The sequence below is a fragment of the Phragmites australis genome, chromosome 6 (assembly GCF_958298935.1).
Source record: "Phragmites australis chromosome 6, lpPhrAust1.1, whole genome shotgun sequence".
In the NCBI taxonomy this organism is placed as follows: domain Eukaryota; kingdom Viridiplantae; phylum Streptophyta; class Magnoliopsida; order Poales; family Poaceae; genus Phragmites; species Phragmites australis.
The window spans coordinates 1,006,439-1,019,578 of record NC_084926.1 but is presented as its reverse complement, the minus strand read 5'-3'; the positions used below and the strand labels follow the sequence as shown (position 1 = coordinate 1,019,578).

At 50.3% G+C, this 13,140-nt stretch overlaps 1 protein-coding gene across 1 annotated transcript; it reads right to left on the bottom strand.

The window, feature by feature from the left end:
* Positions 1 to 790: 790 nt before the first annotated feature.
* LOC133920927 (uncharacterized) lies at positions 791 to 5,077 on the bottom strand. The gene is made up of 13 exons (XM_062365572.1): positions 4,777 to 5,077; positions 4,518 to 4,667; positions 4,161 to 4,337; positions 3,914 to 4,057; positions 3,711 to 3,816; positions 3,481 to 3,629; positions 3,271 to 3,396; positions 3,001 to 3,144; positions 2,752 to 2,839; positions 1,949 to 2,322; positions 1,527 to 1,847; positions 1,188 to 1,403; positions 791 to 1,103 (listed from the first exon to the last, which is right to left on the bottom strand). Exons 1-13 carry the CDS (start codon positions 4,972 to 4,974, stop codon positions 969 to 971), a joined length of 2,328 nt encoding a protein of 775 aa, XP_062221556.1. The 5' UTR covers positions 4,975 to 5,077; the 3' UTR covers positions 791 to 968.
* Between the last annotated feature and the right edge of the window lie 8,063 nt (positions 5,078 to 13,140).

Sequence of the window (13,140 nt, the reverse complement as noted above, 5' to 3'; positions counted from 1 at the left end):
TCGCTCAATTGACTTTAGCAAGCTAACCTTTCACTTACCATATAGCCAAAATAAATCACGACTCATGCATCCTTATGAAGAAAAGGGAAAACAATGCCTCCAAATACTAACAACTCTATCTGTGTAAGCAATTGTAATAGAGCAAGAGGTGTGATCACGACAGTAAAGAGCAGCACTAGCAAGCAACTTAGCAGACTAGTAGTTAAGATGGGACCAACGCCACCTCAGAAAACATGGAGTGGGCAAAGTTATTTAAGTTTGACATTTTTAAGTGATGTTTTTAGGTAAAAGATATCTAAGAAGAAAAAGGAATTGATATCTTAATATATGGCAATGATGCAACGACTATCTAGGTTATAAGCTTTGGATATGGCCTTACAAGGGCGCTATTTATTTTGAGATGTCGGTTTAGCAAGAACAGCTTGTGGATTTATTTTATTCATGATGTCATGAATTTTTAGGAAAATAAAATTTTAGAGCTATAGTGAGACATTATAGTACCAAATTTAAAAGATGGAATCTTCGGTATACCAATTCTTATAATGTTGTGTCCACCATTGGCTTGTGGTGACCTGATATCGAACATCCTTTTTCTTCTCCACATGCATGTTAGTATATCGAAAACAAAGGAAAAATATTGCATCTGTGAAAAGCCCAACCAACAACATATGCTTCATGACTTATGAGTATCCATATAATTTATGGTGGCGACGAGTCATAATGTTGTTTCTATTGATTCTCACCAGAAGATCAATTTCTTGTATGTGCAAAAATCTAAGTACACACGATGCCATCTAAAGGACTCCACAACACAGTTAGAATTGTTGTTTAAACATTGGTTAACTTGCATAGGTATAAATTATATACATCGTTTCCTCTACAATCTTCTATCATCATTTGTGTGTTGTTTGGACGAAAACCAGGAATAACTGCCTATAGTTTGTTGTTAGAAGAAAAAGGCAAACACTTTACAAAAATGCCTCTCGGATCAACCGTGCAAATACTCGCGATGGCAACCGGCTTAAGACATCTGGTAGGATCTTCGATGAGATGCCCGGCAACACAGGTAGAAGCTCTTGGACTACAGACACCATATTTACGTCCTGCCAACGACAAAAATGAATCAGTAACCTTATCACTTGTTTTTTGTTGATGCAGAAAAAAAAAACAGAGAATAGCAAGCATACCCCATTCACTGTTGGAGTTGCGGTCCCAGATGTTAGGAACTTTACAACCTTCTCGACATTGTTCAAGATGAGTCTGTCTTCCTTTGTGATTGTTGGAAGCAACGCTCTGGCCCTAACAGGAACCATGCTAAAAACTGGGGTAGTGTTTCCTATCCCAAAAGATGTAGCAATCTGTATTAATTGCTCCCTCGAAATTGCATCGATGGCTTTGACAATCTGCAATGCAGAAAATAAGAAAGCTTAATATATTAGAATGTAAAGTACATTTCCCTAAATCGAGTAAATTAATGTGCTCCTGATCCTTAAATATTTGTCAGTTGTAGTAACATGAGAGGTCACCTCATCAAGAATGAACTCCCGAAAGAAGTTTCCCCTCTCAGAGAGTAGAAAAGCAAGAGCTGCACGAGTTTTGACTGGCTGCTCGGACTGGGCTATGGCCATTGGAAATACAGGAACTAAACTAGGTTGAGTTCCTATATCAGCCAGCTCAGCCATGTTTCCCTTCAAGTTCTCCCCACCACCACTCTTTGCTGCACGAATAAAATTCTCGAAAGCTTGCATAACATCTATGAACCTTTCTGCATCGAAAACACCGGTTTTGCCATATATTGTGTAACGCAAGGCACTCCTTAACCGAGGTGATTCATCTGTTAATAGCCTCTGATATTGTCAAACAAAACAAAGGATCAGTAAATACAGAACCTCAAAATTAACCTACCATTGGGAGGGTATGGAAGTTGAATCAAAGGTTGAATGCTGACCTGTGCAATATATGGGTATGCTTCATCCACAATGGCAAATTCAGGATCTCCCACCAAAGCTATACCTTCTAATACTCCAATGGCTCTAATAATCAATGCAAAATATGGAGGTATCCTGAATGGATAATCAAAAGTTATCTGTGCTAGATCCGCTGCCAACTCTTGAAAGTTAATATTCTTTGCACCGCCTCCTTCAAGTGCCTGATCAAAAACCTTGGCCAGAACAGGCAAGATTGGATCCAAGTTAACTCCCTCAGGGATGAAACCAAGCTTCACAAAGTCCTTAACAATTGCATCATAATCACGATGAATAAGGTGAGCTATTGCTTCAATCATTCCATACTTTCGATCATCTGTCAGTTTTGTTACAAGCCCTACAAAAAAGAAGGATCCAATGTTTTTATCTTTTTTTTTTTCCTAAATGCATTAAGTAAGACTGTAAGACGTAAACAAAAACATAGCAAAAATAGGCTGAACGAAAAGAAAATGAAATGATTAACTACTTTTTGAAATTTGGTAAGCAGATTTAGTTCTTAACTCTAAAAAAATCAAAATTTGCAAAAAGGAATACAATCAGGCTATTATATGCCAGTGAAAAGAAGGTTTGCACTTGCATGCTTTAATATAGTATGTGCTGCAGTAGTTCGTATCACAGAGGAACAGAAACTCGAATACATGTCATTGTACTCATAGAAAAACATACTCATCTGCACCACATAATGGATAACTTAATCTTTTTGTTTACAACTTTATGAGAGGCAAAAAAAAGTAACATAGTTGGATGTTCCATATCCTTGACTTACCAAAATCAAGAATAGCCAGCTTTCCATCCGGTGTTCTAATCATATTTCCTGGATGTGGATCAGCATGGAAGAATCCAGTATCAAGCAACTGCAAATAACAATAAATATAACATGACCAAACTTTTCTTTTAAAAAGACCGCTTGAGCAAAGAACGTTCCTTTCCTCCAGCAAGTGTGTGCATGTGCATCTTTAATCGTAAGTTGTGAATAGTATGAATAAATGTGCAGCAGCGATTAAAACAAACTAACCTGTTTTAGATAGCATATGACTCCTACACTGACCAACGATCCAACATCATCCTCTGTACTTTGTGACAGCTTCTCTCCCTCTATCCACTGTGTGGTAAGAACTTTTCTAGATGTGTATTTATTGTATGTCTTTGGTACAACAACCTGGAAGATTGCTGAATAAATTCATGAGTGAACAGATAGATAGTGAAACTAGCATCTATATGGTGTATTATGTAACAGTATAAAAAATATAACAAGGGAAATATATATGGATGTCAAGGCAATTACCTGTGGAAGATCTTCTTTCATCATTTCAGCAAAGTAGGTACCATTCTCCCCTTCATTTACATAATCAAGTTCTTCAAAAAATCGAGCGGCCCACTCATCTACCAAGCCAACAACATCAATGGAGACCTGACAATATTCGGCAATATTTCAGTTCAAATTAATAAATGTAATATCTCCATTGATTCTTCCTAAATAGATCAAAATCTTTACCTGTGGAAATCTCCTCAGTACCAAACCCAGGTTTCTAATTATGAATAAATCAATCGTGACAGTCTCAAGTACAAATGGTCTCTGCACTTTGACCGCTACCAGTTCTCCGGTTTCATTCAAGCGGCCCTTATATACCTGTCCCAGAGATGCTGCAATATAATACATAAGTGTAGCCCAAGGCAGTGATTAATGCAGCAATCGGAGGATACACAGATCTTTAATATAATTACCTGCAGCAATAGGGGAGGGGGATAACTCAGAGTAGATTTCTTGCCAAGGCTGACCAAGCTCTTCTTCCAAAAGAGCCATTGCTATATCATCTGGGAATGAAGGAACCTTGATGTCGCAGTTGACAGCCAATTAGCAAAATGGTATATGCCAAATGTGGCAGCAAGGGGAAGAACATTGTGAACCTAAAAATAGCAATATTCACCTTATCGCACAGTTTCTGCAACTCAGTCATTGCTGCAGGGGACAGAATATCTGGCCGTATACTTAGTGCTTGCCCAAGCTTGATATAAGCAGGACCCAGAGATGTCACAATTTCCCTCAGTTCAATGGCACGAGCTACTTCATTCTATCAACAAAAATTGGACACCAACAAAATAAGATCTATCAGTTAGCAAGTGCATTCACATGATTTAAAGAAAACAACGCAGCTGTAGGAATATGACAGCTACCTCCTTGAGTTTCTTGTTAATAAGATCTGATATGAGATGAGAGATGAAACCACCAGCAACAGACAGCAACTGCACAAAGCGAGTGGCGACCGCCCTCGGACGCTTGCCCCAGTACGCTGATATGATTTCAGGACTATACACGAGAGGCAGCCCCTCATTGTTGTCCGCAGATTCTACCTTGAACCAGGGAAGAGAAACAGCAGAATTTAACAAGAACCAATTTTACTACTGTTTTTGTAGTAATAGGGCCTACTGGAAATATTCTGTTCAGTTATAGTGTGATCGAACTCTGTAATTGGGTAAAGAAGAGAGCACGCTAACAAGTTAATGCAGTGGATCAGGGAGGTTGGTTTGTACCTCGACGAGGTGGAGGCGGACGTTATCGTCGGCAAACTGCTCGTCGCGGAGGTTCTGTCCGCGGAGGCCGCGCATGAGCGTGGCGAGCTGCTCGTCCTGCTCCATCTGCTTGCGAACTCGCTGGATCTCCTTGGACACCTCCCCGAACCTCTGCGTCACATCCACAGGCAAACAAGGAAGCAAACATCTCGGCACGTTTCATAACAGCGGGAAAGGAGCAACGATCGAGGACGTCGGAGTCGGCAGGTTTTGAGCTTACGGTGTCGGAGATGTCGTTACGGCTCCTCGGTCTGGGGCGAGAGGAGGAGGTGGACGGCTTCGGCTCCGTGGCGACGGCGCGGACGCGGGGGAGCTGGCCTCGGCGGCGGCGGCGACCGGGGAGCGCCGGGAGGTGCGCAACGCGGCCGAAGCCGCCGCAGTGCAGGAGATGCGACGCCGGCGTCGCCGCGGCCTCCATGCTTAAATCTCACGAAGACTTGGCCGCAACTGCAACCGCCGCGTCTCTCGTGGGGTGTGAAGCGAAGCCGGTGTAGCAGGCGAGGAAGGGGGTGCAAGAAGGTAACTGATCGTACAAGTGTGTAGTTGTGGCTGGGAAAAAGAATTTTTTTCAGAAGAAAAAGAATTGGATGAGTTTGGCGGAGCTACTAAATTAATTTTTTAATTTACAGTTTTTAGCTCTACGAGTAATTTTATAAAAATAATTTTTTAAATGAACTAGATATCAGAAGTTAAAAAAACTAACTTCTTTTCATTTACTTCACTCATAAAATCACTTTTTTTATAAAACTTACCTTATAAAATTACTTCCAATCATAAAATCATTTTATCTGTACGATCACTTTAAAAAATTTAGACAAGCGGAGCTGAGCGCGGCCACCAGTGCGAGGGGTTGCGCTTGTGGTCTCGGGCGCGCTTCCGCGGCATGAGGCCCGCGTGCGCGGCATGGACGGCGCGGAGGCGGACACGGCGGACAAAAAGTCGCGTGGACGGGTCGACGACGACGACGACCCCACGGTGAAAGGAGGGGAATCAGGTGTGTGAGTAGGTTCGTGCTCGCGATGTGTCGGCGTTCCATTCGAGCGTTCAGATTTCCAGCCTCAGCCTACCAGTCAGAACCGAAAGCATGAGTTTTTACTTTTACCGGCAATTTCAAGAACAGCTAATGCCTGCTGCAGAATCAGCTGGACCAACATGAAAAGGTCCCCTGTTAGAACGCATGAATTTTACGTGAGCGGTGTGGGATTCGAACAGTTTTCTATGAATTTTATCACAAAGTGGTTACAGGAACGTTGGAGAGTTAGTTCTTTTCTTTTTACTTAAAACACAACACGGAAAATCAATTTCAGTTAAACGTCACTTCTTCTACAACAACACTGCTACAAGTTTTTACAACCTAGGCTGAACAGACTGAGTCGCGTACAAAGACCACAGCAGCTCCAGAGCTCAACAAAAAGAATGTCCCTGGTGCTGCATAAATAGTTCCCTCACTTCATCATGTTTTCACACCGGATGTTGTCCCATTCTTTTCAATTGCTCGTTGCCTTGCACGCTCCATCTTCCGTTTACGCCATTCTTCAAGAGCTGCAGATGTTTATCCCAAAAAAAAATATCATCAGGTTCAACAGATTCCCAACTGGGATAGAAGAAGCAGAAGGGAAAAATCTGCCAAGCTGCTCTAGCAAAGCAGTACCATAGCTTAGAAATAACTCTATCCAAGAACAACAAATTGCTAACTTCTATGCATAAGTTGGAAACGAAGATTACTACTTCCCAGAGTACATATACTGCCTTCAGTGCTAACAACATCAATGTACAACTGTACTTTAACTTGCTTCCGTCACTTATTGTTGTGCTTATCGCCATTTACAAACTAAAATAACCTGCTGGTACTTACAACACCAAACTTGAAGTCACATAGCTGGATATTGTAAATATTCATTTCGTCATTTCCAGTTCTGTGCTAAAGCTCTTTGATCTATCTGCAATCTAGTTGTGTGTTCAGTTTAGTTCATTATATTGTGCAGTTGGTCTCAGGTGGCATGGAGGATATTCTTAAACATGTGGGATTGGACAGGATAAAGTATTAAACATGTGAGATTGCAATAAAGGCAGTGGCTTCCAAAAAAAGAATCGCATTTTTTGTGTCAATCCAGAGCATCAGGAAATGAACAGGAAAGTTATTAAACATGTGAGATTGCAATGTGACGAGGAAGCTACAGAACCAAAAGGAATTAGACATTTTCGTAAAAAAAGCAATTAACCTTGATTATGCAAAGGCATTAAAAAATTATGGGGGTACAAAATGACAGTAGTATGATGATTGGTGGCATTTCAAACAGATTGATGTTCCACGTATAGAGGCATCTTGGTCAAATTGTCCCTGGTTATTCTAGGGAATATGCCATGTTACTGTGATCTAATCACACATGTTGCAGAAGATAAAGAACTTATTCAACATGCTTGCCCCTAAATTGACTAAAGAAAATGGAAGAGATTGAGAAGTTGCTTAAAGAAAACCTTTTTGGCTGCTGCCATCGTTCCCTGCCCTTAAATCTTTCAGCCTTTTTGATAAATCGAAGGCAGCTGTCCTGCTTGGGATCTTCTTGTGCTGTCATGCCATGCTCACTGTATGCTTCTTGCTCGATTTCCTTCTCCTATACAACAATCACTAAGCATATTAGAATAGGGCTTTCAGTGCAGCAACCAGCAACCAGCAAACTGTAGGATGACTTACTCTTTTAATCAAATCCACAGGCTCCATAGCACGACGTGAGGAAACAAATTGAAATGAGTCTTGATTTATATGTGATAAGGGATTGGCAAAGTGTTGCTTTGGTTTGATGATGTCTGATTGTATAAACGTGTATATGTGTTGTAATTATAATCATGTCTAATCAAAATTGAAGAAAATAGAGCTGGTATATGTCGGAGAGTGAACTCCTGTCGCAGGGATCCCGAGAGACCCCTCTTTAGAGATTCGGTCGGGGGGATGATCCTAGAAAAGCTTGTACGGGAAAAAAGCGGGAACGGAAGTAAATGCGCTGGCTTGCGGGTACACCGGGTTTTTGAACAGGTTCGGGCCGCGCGGGGGCGTAACACCCTACTCCTGTATGAGTGTTATATCTATCCTTGAAGGGGATCCTTCAAGGATATATCTGGTTCTCCAAGGAGAGCTGTTTACAAAGAGCTGGAGGCTCTTATGTTCTAGCTAGCTGGTCTCTTGATCGTCTTGCGATCGGGGGCTGTTGTTTTCTTGTTCTTCGACTGACTCTCCTCCCCTTTTTTTTTTCTTTCGGTGTCCTCCATCCTTTCCTTTTATAGATGCGCCGACCTCGACATATCCTGAATGGGAAAGAGGGGACGCGAATGCCCAGGTGCCACGGAGAAAGGCGTAATCATTTCATTTTGGCGAAGTGACAGGGGCGGTGGAGGAAGGCGGCGTGCATTCGACCACCAGCCGCTGCGGAAGCTTCGGGGTGCTCTGAAAAGGGCCCACCGGACAGCCTCAGAGGTGCCCGGTGCGCCCACCCTGTCTTGTTCTCCTGCCAGGGCAGGGTGGCAGGCCGAGCGCTTCGATTCTGGCGACGTTATCCCGAGGCGCGCAGGCGAAAACGGGACGGGACCCGTGCATTTAATGGACCCACGCCCCCCTGCCATTGCATGGCAGGGTCTGACACTGGGGCGTGGGCAGCCGAGAATGTCAGGATGTCAGAATGTCAGGCCACGCGCGCCTATTAAATGCGGCATCGGGCCCTTGACTGGATGACACCCTGACGACGGGGCCCTTCGAGTCTTTGAACGAGCTTGCGCGAACCTTCGGGGGACCGAGTCCTCGGGGGCTGCCACGTGCAGCCCCGAGCACTCTCTCCCGAGCACTTCAGCGGGACCTTCGGGGCACCGAGTCCTCGGGGGCTGCCACGTGCAGCCCCGAGCACTCTCTCCCGAGCACTTCAGCGGGACCTTCGGGGCACCGAGTCCTCGGGGGCTGCCACGTGCAGCCCCGAGCACTCTCTCCCGAGCACTTCAGCGGGACCTTCGGGGCACCGAGTCCTCGGGGGCTGCCACGTGCAGCCCCGAGCACTCTCTCCCGAGCACTTCAGCGGGACCTTCGGGGCACCGAGTCCTCGGGGGCTGCCACGTGCAGCCCCGAGCACTCTCTCCCGAGCACTTCAGCGGGACCTTCGGGGCACCGAGTCCTCGGGGGCTGCCACGTGCAGCCCCGAGCACTCTCTCCCGAGCACTCTGTTTCTACCTATCTTGCAGGGTGGTGATATGTGGTGGACGGCCGGTCTGGCCTCGGGACTTAGGGACCCCTGGTTCTAAATACACCGACAGTAGCCCCCGGGCCCGCTGGCAGTCGATGGGACGGAGACTGCGAATGGGCCCTTCGTCGCGACCGAGGCCAAGGCTGGCCGGACGCCATGTGGCAAGCTTTCGAGAGGTGGTCCCTGCGGATTTTAGACATCAAGTATGCCCCAACGGGAAAATGAGTGGACGCGTGTCCACTCAACTTCCGAAGGGCACGATAATCATACGGGCGGCCCGCGCGGTCGCCGCGCAGATCGAGGAAAAATACGCCTGGCAACCGCTGACATCGCGCGATCGGCGGGAGATTCGCCTGACAGTTGCGTCGACCGAGGCGACGTTTCGCCGAGCGAACCGTCCGGGGCGGCAGTTTTTGAATTTTGAGATATAAAAGGGGGAATGGATCGGTCCGTTCCCCTTTTTCACGCTCTTTCGCACCCGTGCTCCTGCTTCCTTTGCGCTTCGAAGCCCCTAGGAAATTCCCAGGCGACCGGAGCGTTCTTCCTTCTCTCTCTCTCTTCACCACCAAAAAACGCCTTCCACTCCGCTGAGATGACGAGGGTTGGAGGAGGACGCCGGGATAGGACTCCGGACAGCATCTTGCCGGAATCACGCCTGAGGAATGAGGAGGCGGCGGATAAAATCAAGAAGCTGCTGGTGCCGGAAGGTCAGGAGGGTGCTGTGGTGGTGAGGCCGGCGACTCTGACGCCGACGACGACCGTTCCTGGACGAATCGTCCTCTTCACCTCTGTCGGAGAGTGAACTCCTGTCGCAGGGATCCCGAGAGACCCCTTTTTAGAGATTCGGCCGGGGGGATGATCCTAGAAAAGCTTGCACGGGAAATGAGCGGAAAAGGAAATAAAATGCGATGGCTTGCGGGGACACCGGGTTTTTGGACAGGTTCGGGCCGCGCGGAGGCGTAACACCCTACTCCTGTATGAGTGTTATATCTATCCTTGAAGGAGATCCTTCAAGGGTATATCTGGTTCTCGAGGGAGAGCTGTTTACAAAGAGCAGGAGGCTCTTATGTTCTAGCTAGCTGGTTTCTTGATTGTCTTGTGATCGGGGGTGGTGATTTCTTGTTCTTCGACTGACCTCTTGTTTTTCTCTTGTCCTCCTCTTTTTCGTTGTTCGTCTCTCTGTCCTCTCTAGCGTCCTCCTTCCTTTCCTTTTATAGATGCGCCGACCTCGACATATCCTGAATGGGAAAGAGGGGATGCCAATGCCCAGGTGCCACGGAAAAAGGCCTAATCATCTCATTTTGGTGAAGTGACAGGGGCGGTGGAGGAAGGCGGCGCGCATTCGACCACTAGCCGCTGCGGAAGCTTCGGGGTGCCACACAAAAAAAAGGCCCACCGGACAGCCTCAGAGGTGCCCGGTGCGCCCACTCTGTCTTGTTCTCCTGCCAGGGCAGGGTGGCAGGCCGAGTGCTTCGATTCTGGTAACGTTATCCCGAGGTGCGCAAGTGGAAACGGGACGGGACCCGTGCATTTAATGAACCCACGCCCCCCAGCCAGGGCATGGCCGGGTCTGACACTGGGGCGTGGGCAGCCGAGAATGTCAGGATGTCAGAATGCCAGGCCACGCGCGCCTATTAAATGCGGCATCGGGCCCTTGACTGGATGACACTCTGGCGACGGGGCCCTTTGAGTCTTTGAACGATCTTGCGCGAACCTTCTGGGGACCGAGTCCCCGCGGGCTGCCACGTGCAGCCCCGAGCACCCTCTCCCGAGCACTTTAGAGGGACCTTCGGGGCACCGAGTCCTCGGGGGCTGCCACGCGCAGCCCCGAGCACCCTCTCCCGAGTACTTCAGTGAGACCTTCGGGGCACCGAGTCCTCGCGGGCTGCCACGTGCAGCCCCGAGCACCCTCTCCCGAGCACTTTAGAGGGACCTTCGGGGCACCGAGTCCTCGGGGGCTGCCACGCGCAGCCCCGAGCACCCTCTCCCGAGTACTTGAGTGAGACCTTCGGGGCACCGAGTCCTCGCGGGCTGCCACGTGCAGCCCCGAGCACCCTCTCCCGAGCACTTTAGAGGGACCTTCGGGGCACCGAGTCCTCGGGGGCTGCCACGCGCAGCCCCGAGCACCCTCTCCCGAGTACTTGAGTGAGACCTTCGGGGCACCGAGTCCTCGCGGGCTGCCACGTGCAGCCCCGAGCACCCTCTCCCGAGTACTTGAGTGAGACCTTCGGGGCACCGAGTCCTCGCGGGCTGCCACGCGCAGCCCCGAGCACCCTCTCCCGAGTCTCTGCTTTTACCTTGCAGGGTGGTGATATGTGGTGGGCGGCCGGTTTGGCCTCGGGACTTAGGGACCCCTGGTTCTAAATACACCGACAGTAGCCCCCGGGCCCGTTTGGCAGCCGATGGGACAGAGACTGCGAATGGGCCCTTCGTCGCGACCGAGGTCAAGGCGGGCCGAATGCCACGCGGCAAGCTTTCCGGAGGTGGCCCCTGCGGTTTCTAGACATCAAGCAGACCCCAACGGGCAAATGAGTGGACGCGTGTCCATACAACTTCCGAGGGGTGTGATAATCATACGGGCGGCCCGTGCGGTTGCCGCGCAGATCGAGGAAAATACGCCTGGCAAAATGCTGACATCGCGCGATCGGCGGGAGATTCGCCTGTCAGTTGCGTCGATCGAGGCGACACTTCGCCGAGCGAACCGTCGGGGCGGCAGTTTTTGAATTTTGAGATATAAAAGGGGGGAAGGATCGGTCCGTTCCCTTTTTTCACGCTCCCTCGCACTCGCGCTTCTGCTTCTTTCGTGCTTCTACTTTTCTCTCTCCTTCCACCGAAAACCACCCTCTTCTCCGACGAGATGTCGAAGGTTGGAGGGGGACGCCGGGATCGGGCTCCGATCAGCGTTTTGCCGGAGTCTCGCCTGAGGAATGAGGAGGCGGCGGACAAAATTAGGAAGCTGCTGGTGCCGGAGGGTCAGGAAGGCGCTGTGGCGGTGAAGCCGGCAACTCTGACGCCGGCGACGACCGTTCCCGGACGAACGGTCCTCTTCACCTCCTTCGTGGCGGCGGGGCTGGTGCCGCCGTTCTCCGCATTCTTCATGCAAGTGCTGGAGACTTACGGCATCCAGATGGCGCACCTGAGCCCCAACTCCGTCGTGGCGCTGGCGGTCTTCGCCCATCTCTGCGAAATGTTCGTGGGGGTGGTGCCGTCGGCGACGCTGCTTCGCCATTTCTTCGTCCTTCGACCGGTGGGGAAGAAGAGGGGGCACTCCACGGCGGATGTTGCGGGGTGCTGCAACCTTCGGCTTCGGGAAGGCCTGGGGGACCAATATATCCCCCAGGTGGTGCGCAGCAAGTGGGAGGAGTGGCGACGGGACTGGTTCTTCGTCGACACCGACCCCCACGAGCGGCTCGAACTGCCAGAGAAGGCGGCGGAACCTCGGCGATCGACGTGGGAGGCGCCGCCGCCAGAAGATGCGAGGCTAAAGCCGGTGCTGGAGCGCATCCTGGAGCTGCGCGAGTCCGGGCTAACCTCCGTTATGGTGGTCGCGGACTTCCTGCGACGTCGACTGGCGCCCTTGCGGGAGCGGGCCCGGCCAAGCTGGTTCTACACCGGGCCGGAGGACATCACCAGGACCCAGATCGGCGCGAGCTGGGATCTGGGGCAGGCGGAGCTGCGAGGGATGATCCGAGTGATCACCGGGTCGGAGGACATGAGCCGGGCGGAGCTTCCGTGGCCGGAGATGGCGCTCTGCGCCAATCCCGACCGGGTGGCTATCCTGAAGCGGCTGCCGGAGTTCGACGCCCAAGGGCCCGTGGACCGGCCAAGAAGCCGGAGTCCCGAGGCCTCCGAACTCCCCGGGCTGGAAGATCTCCTGGGCGAGGAGGGCGTTGGCAGCGCGGCGCAGGCCGGCGACGGGGCTGCCGCAACCAGCAGCCGCCGCGCCGGAGAAGAGGCTGCCCCCGAAGCTGCCGCGGAGTCGACGCCGGGAGACCGGGGAAAAAGACCCCGGAATTTGATCCTGCCGCCGGAGTCTCCGTCGTCGCCGACGGCAGCGGCGGCGTTCCCGGTGCTGGAGCCGCGCCTGGTGCGGATGGGGCCCGCGCCGACGCCTGCGACCACGCCGGCGACCTGCACGGCGGAGTCCGAGACTCGGGCGGCGGCACCCGAGGCCCGTGCTGTGGCCCAGCCGAGCCCCCAGCGGAAGAGGCGGCGGGAGGGGTCCGGACCGACGTCACCGGACCCGGACGTCCGGCTCCCAGCGGCCAAGTGGCGATATCGGTGAGTTATTTCTCTTGCTTTCCCATGGGTATTTTCGGCCCGAACTAAGTTTTGACTCTTTTACTTGTCTCCCGTAG

What these genes read in the sequence shown, in the direction of transcription:
- LOC133920927 (XM_062365572.1), bottom strand. Translation starts at nt 4,974, where the DNA reads ATGGAGGCCGCGGCGACGCCGGCGTCGCATCTCCTGCACTGCGGCGGC. An exon ending in GCTGGCTATTCTTGATTTTG is followed by an intron (nt 2,323 to 2,751) that starts GTAAGTCAAGGA and finishes TCTTTTTTGTAG; the next exon opens with GGCTTGTAACAAAACTGACA. An exon ending in CAACTCCAACAGTGAATGGG is followed by an intron (nt 1,104 to 1,187) that starts GTATGCTTGCTA and finishes TGTCGTTGGCAG; the next exon opens with GACGTAAATATGGTGTCTGT.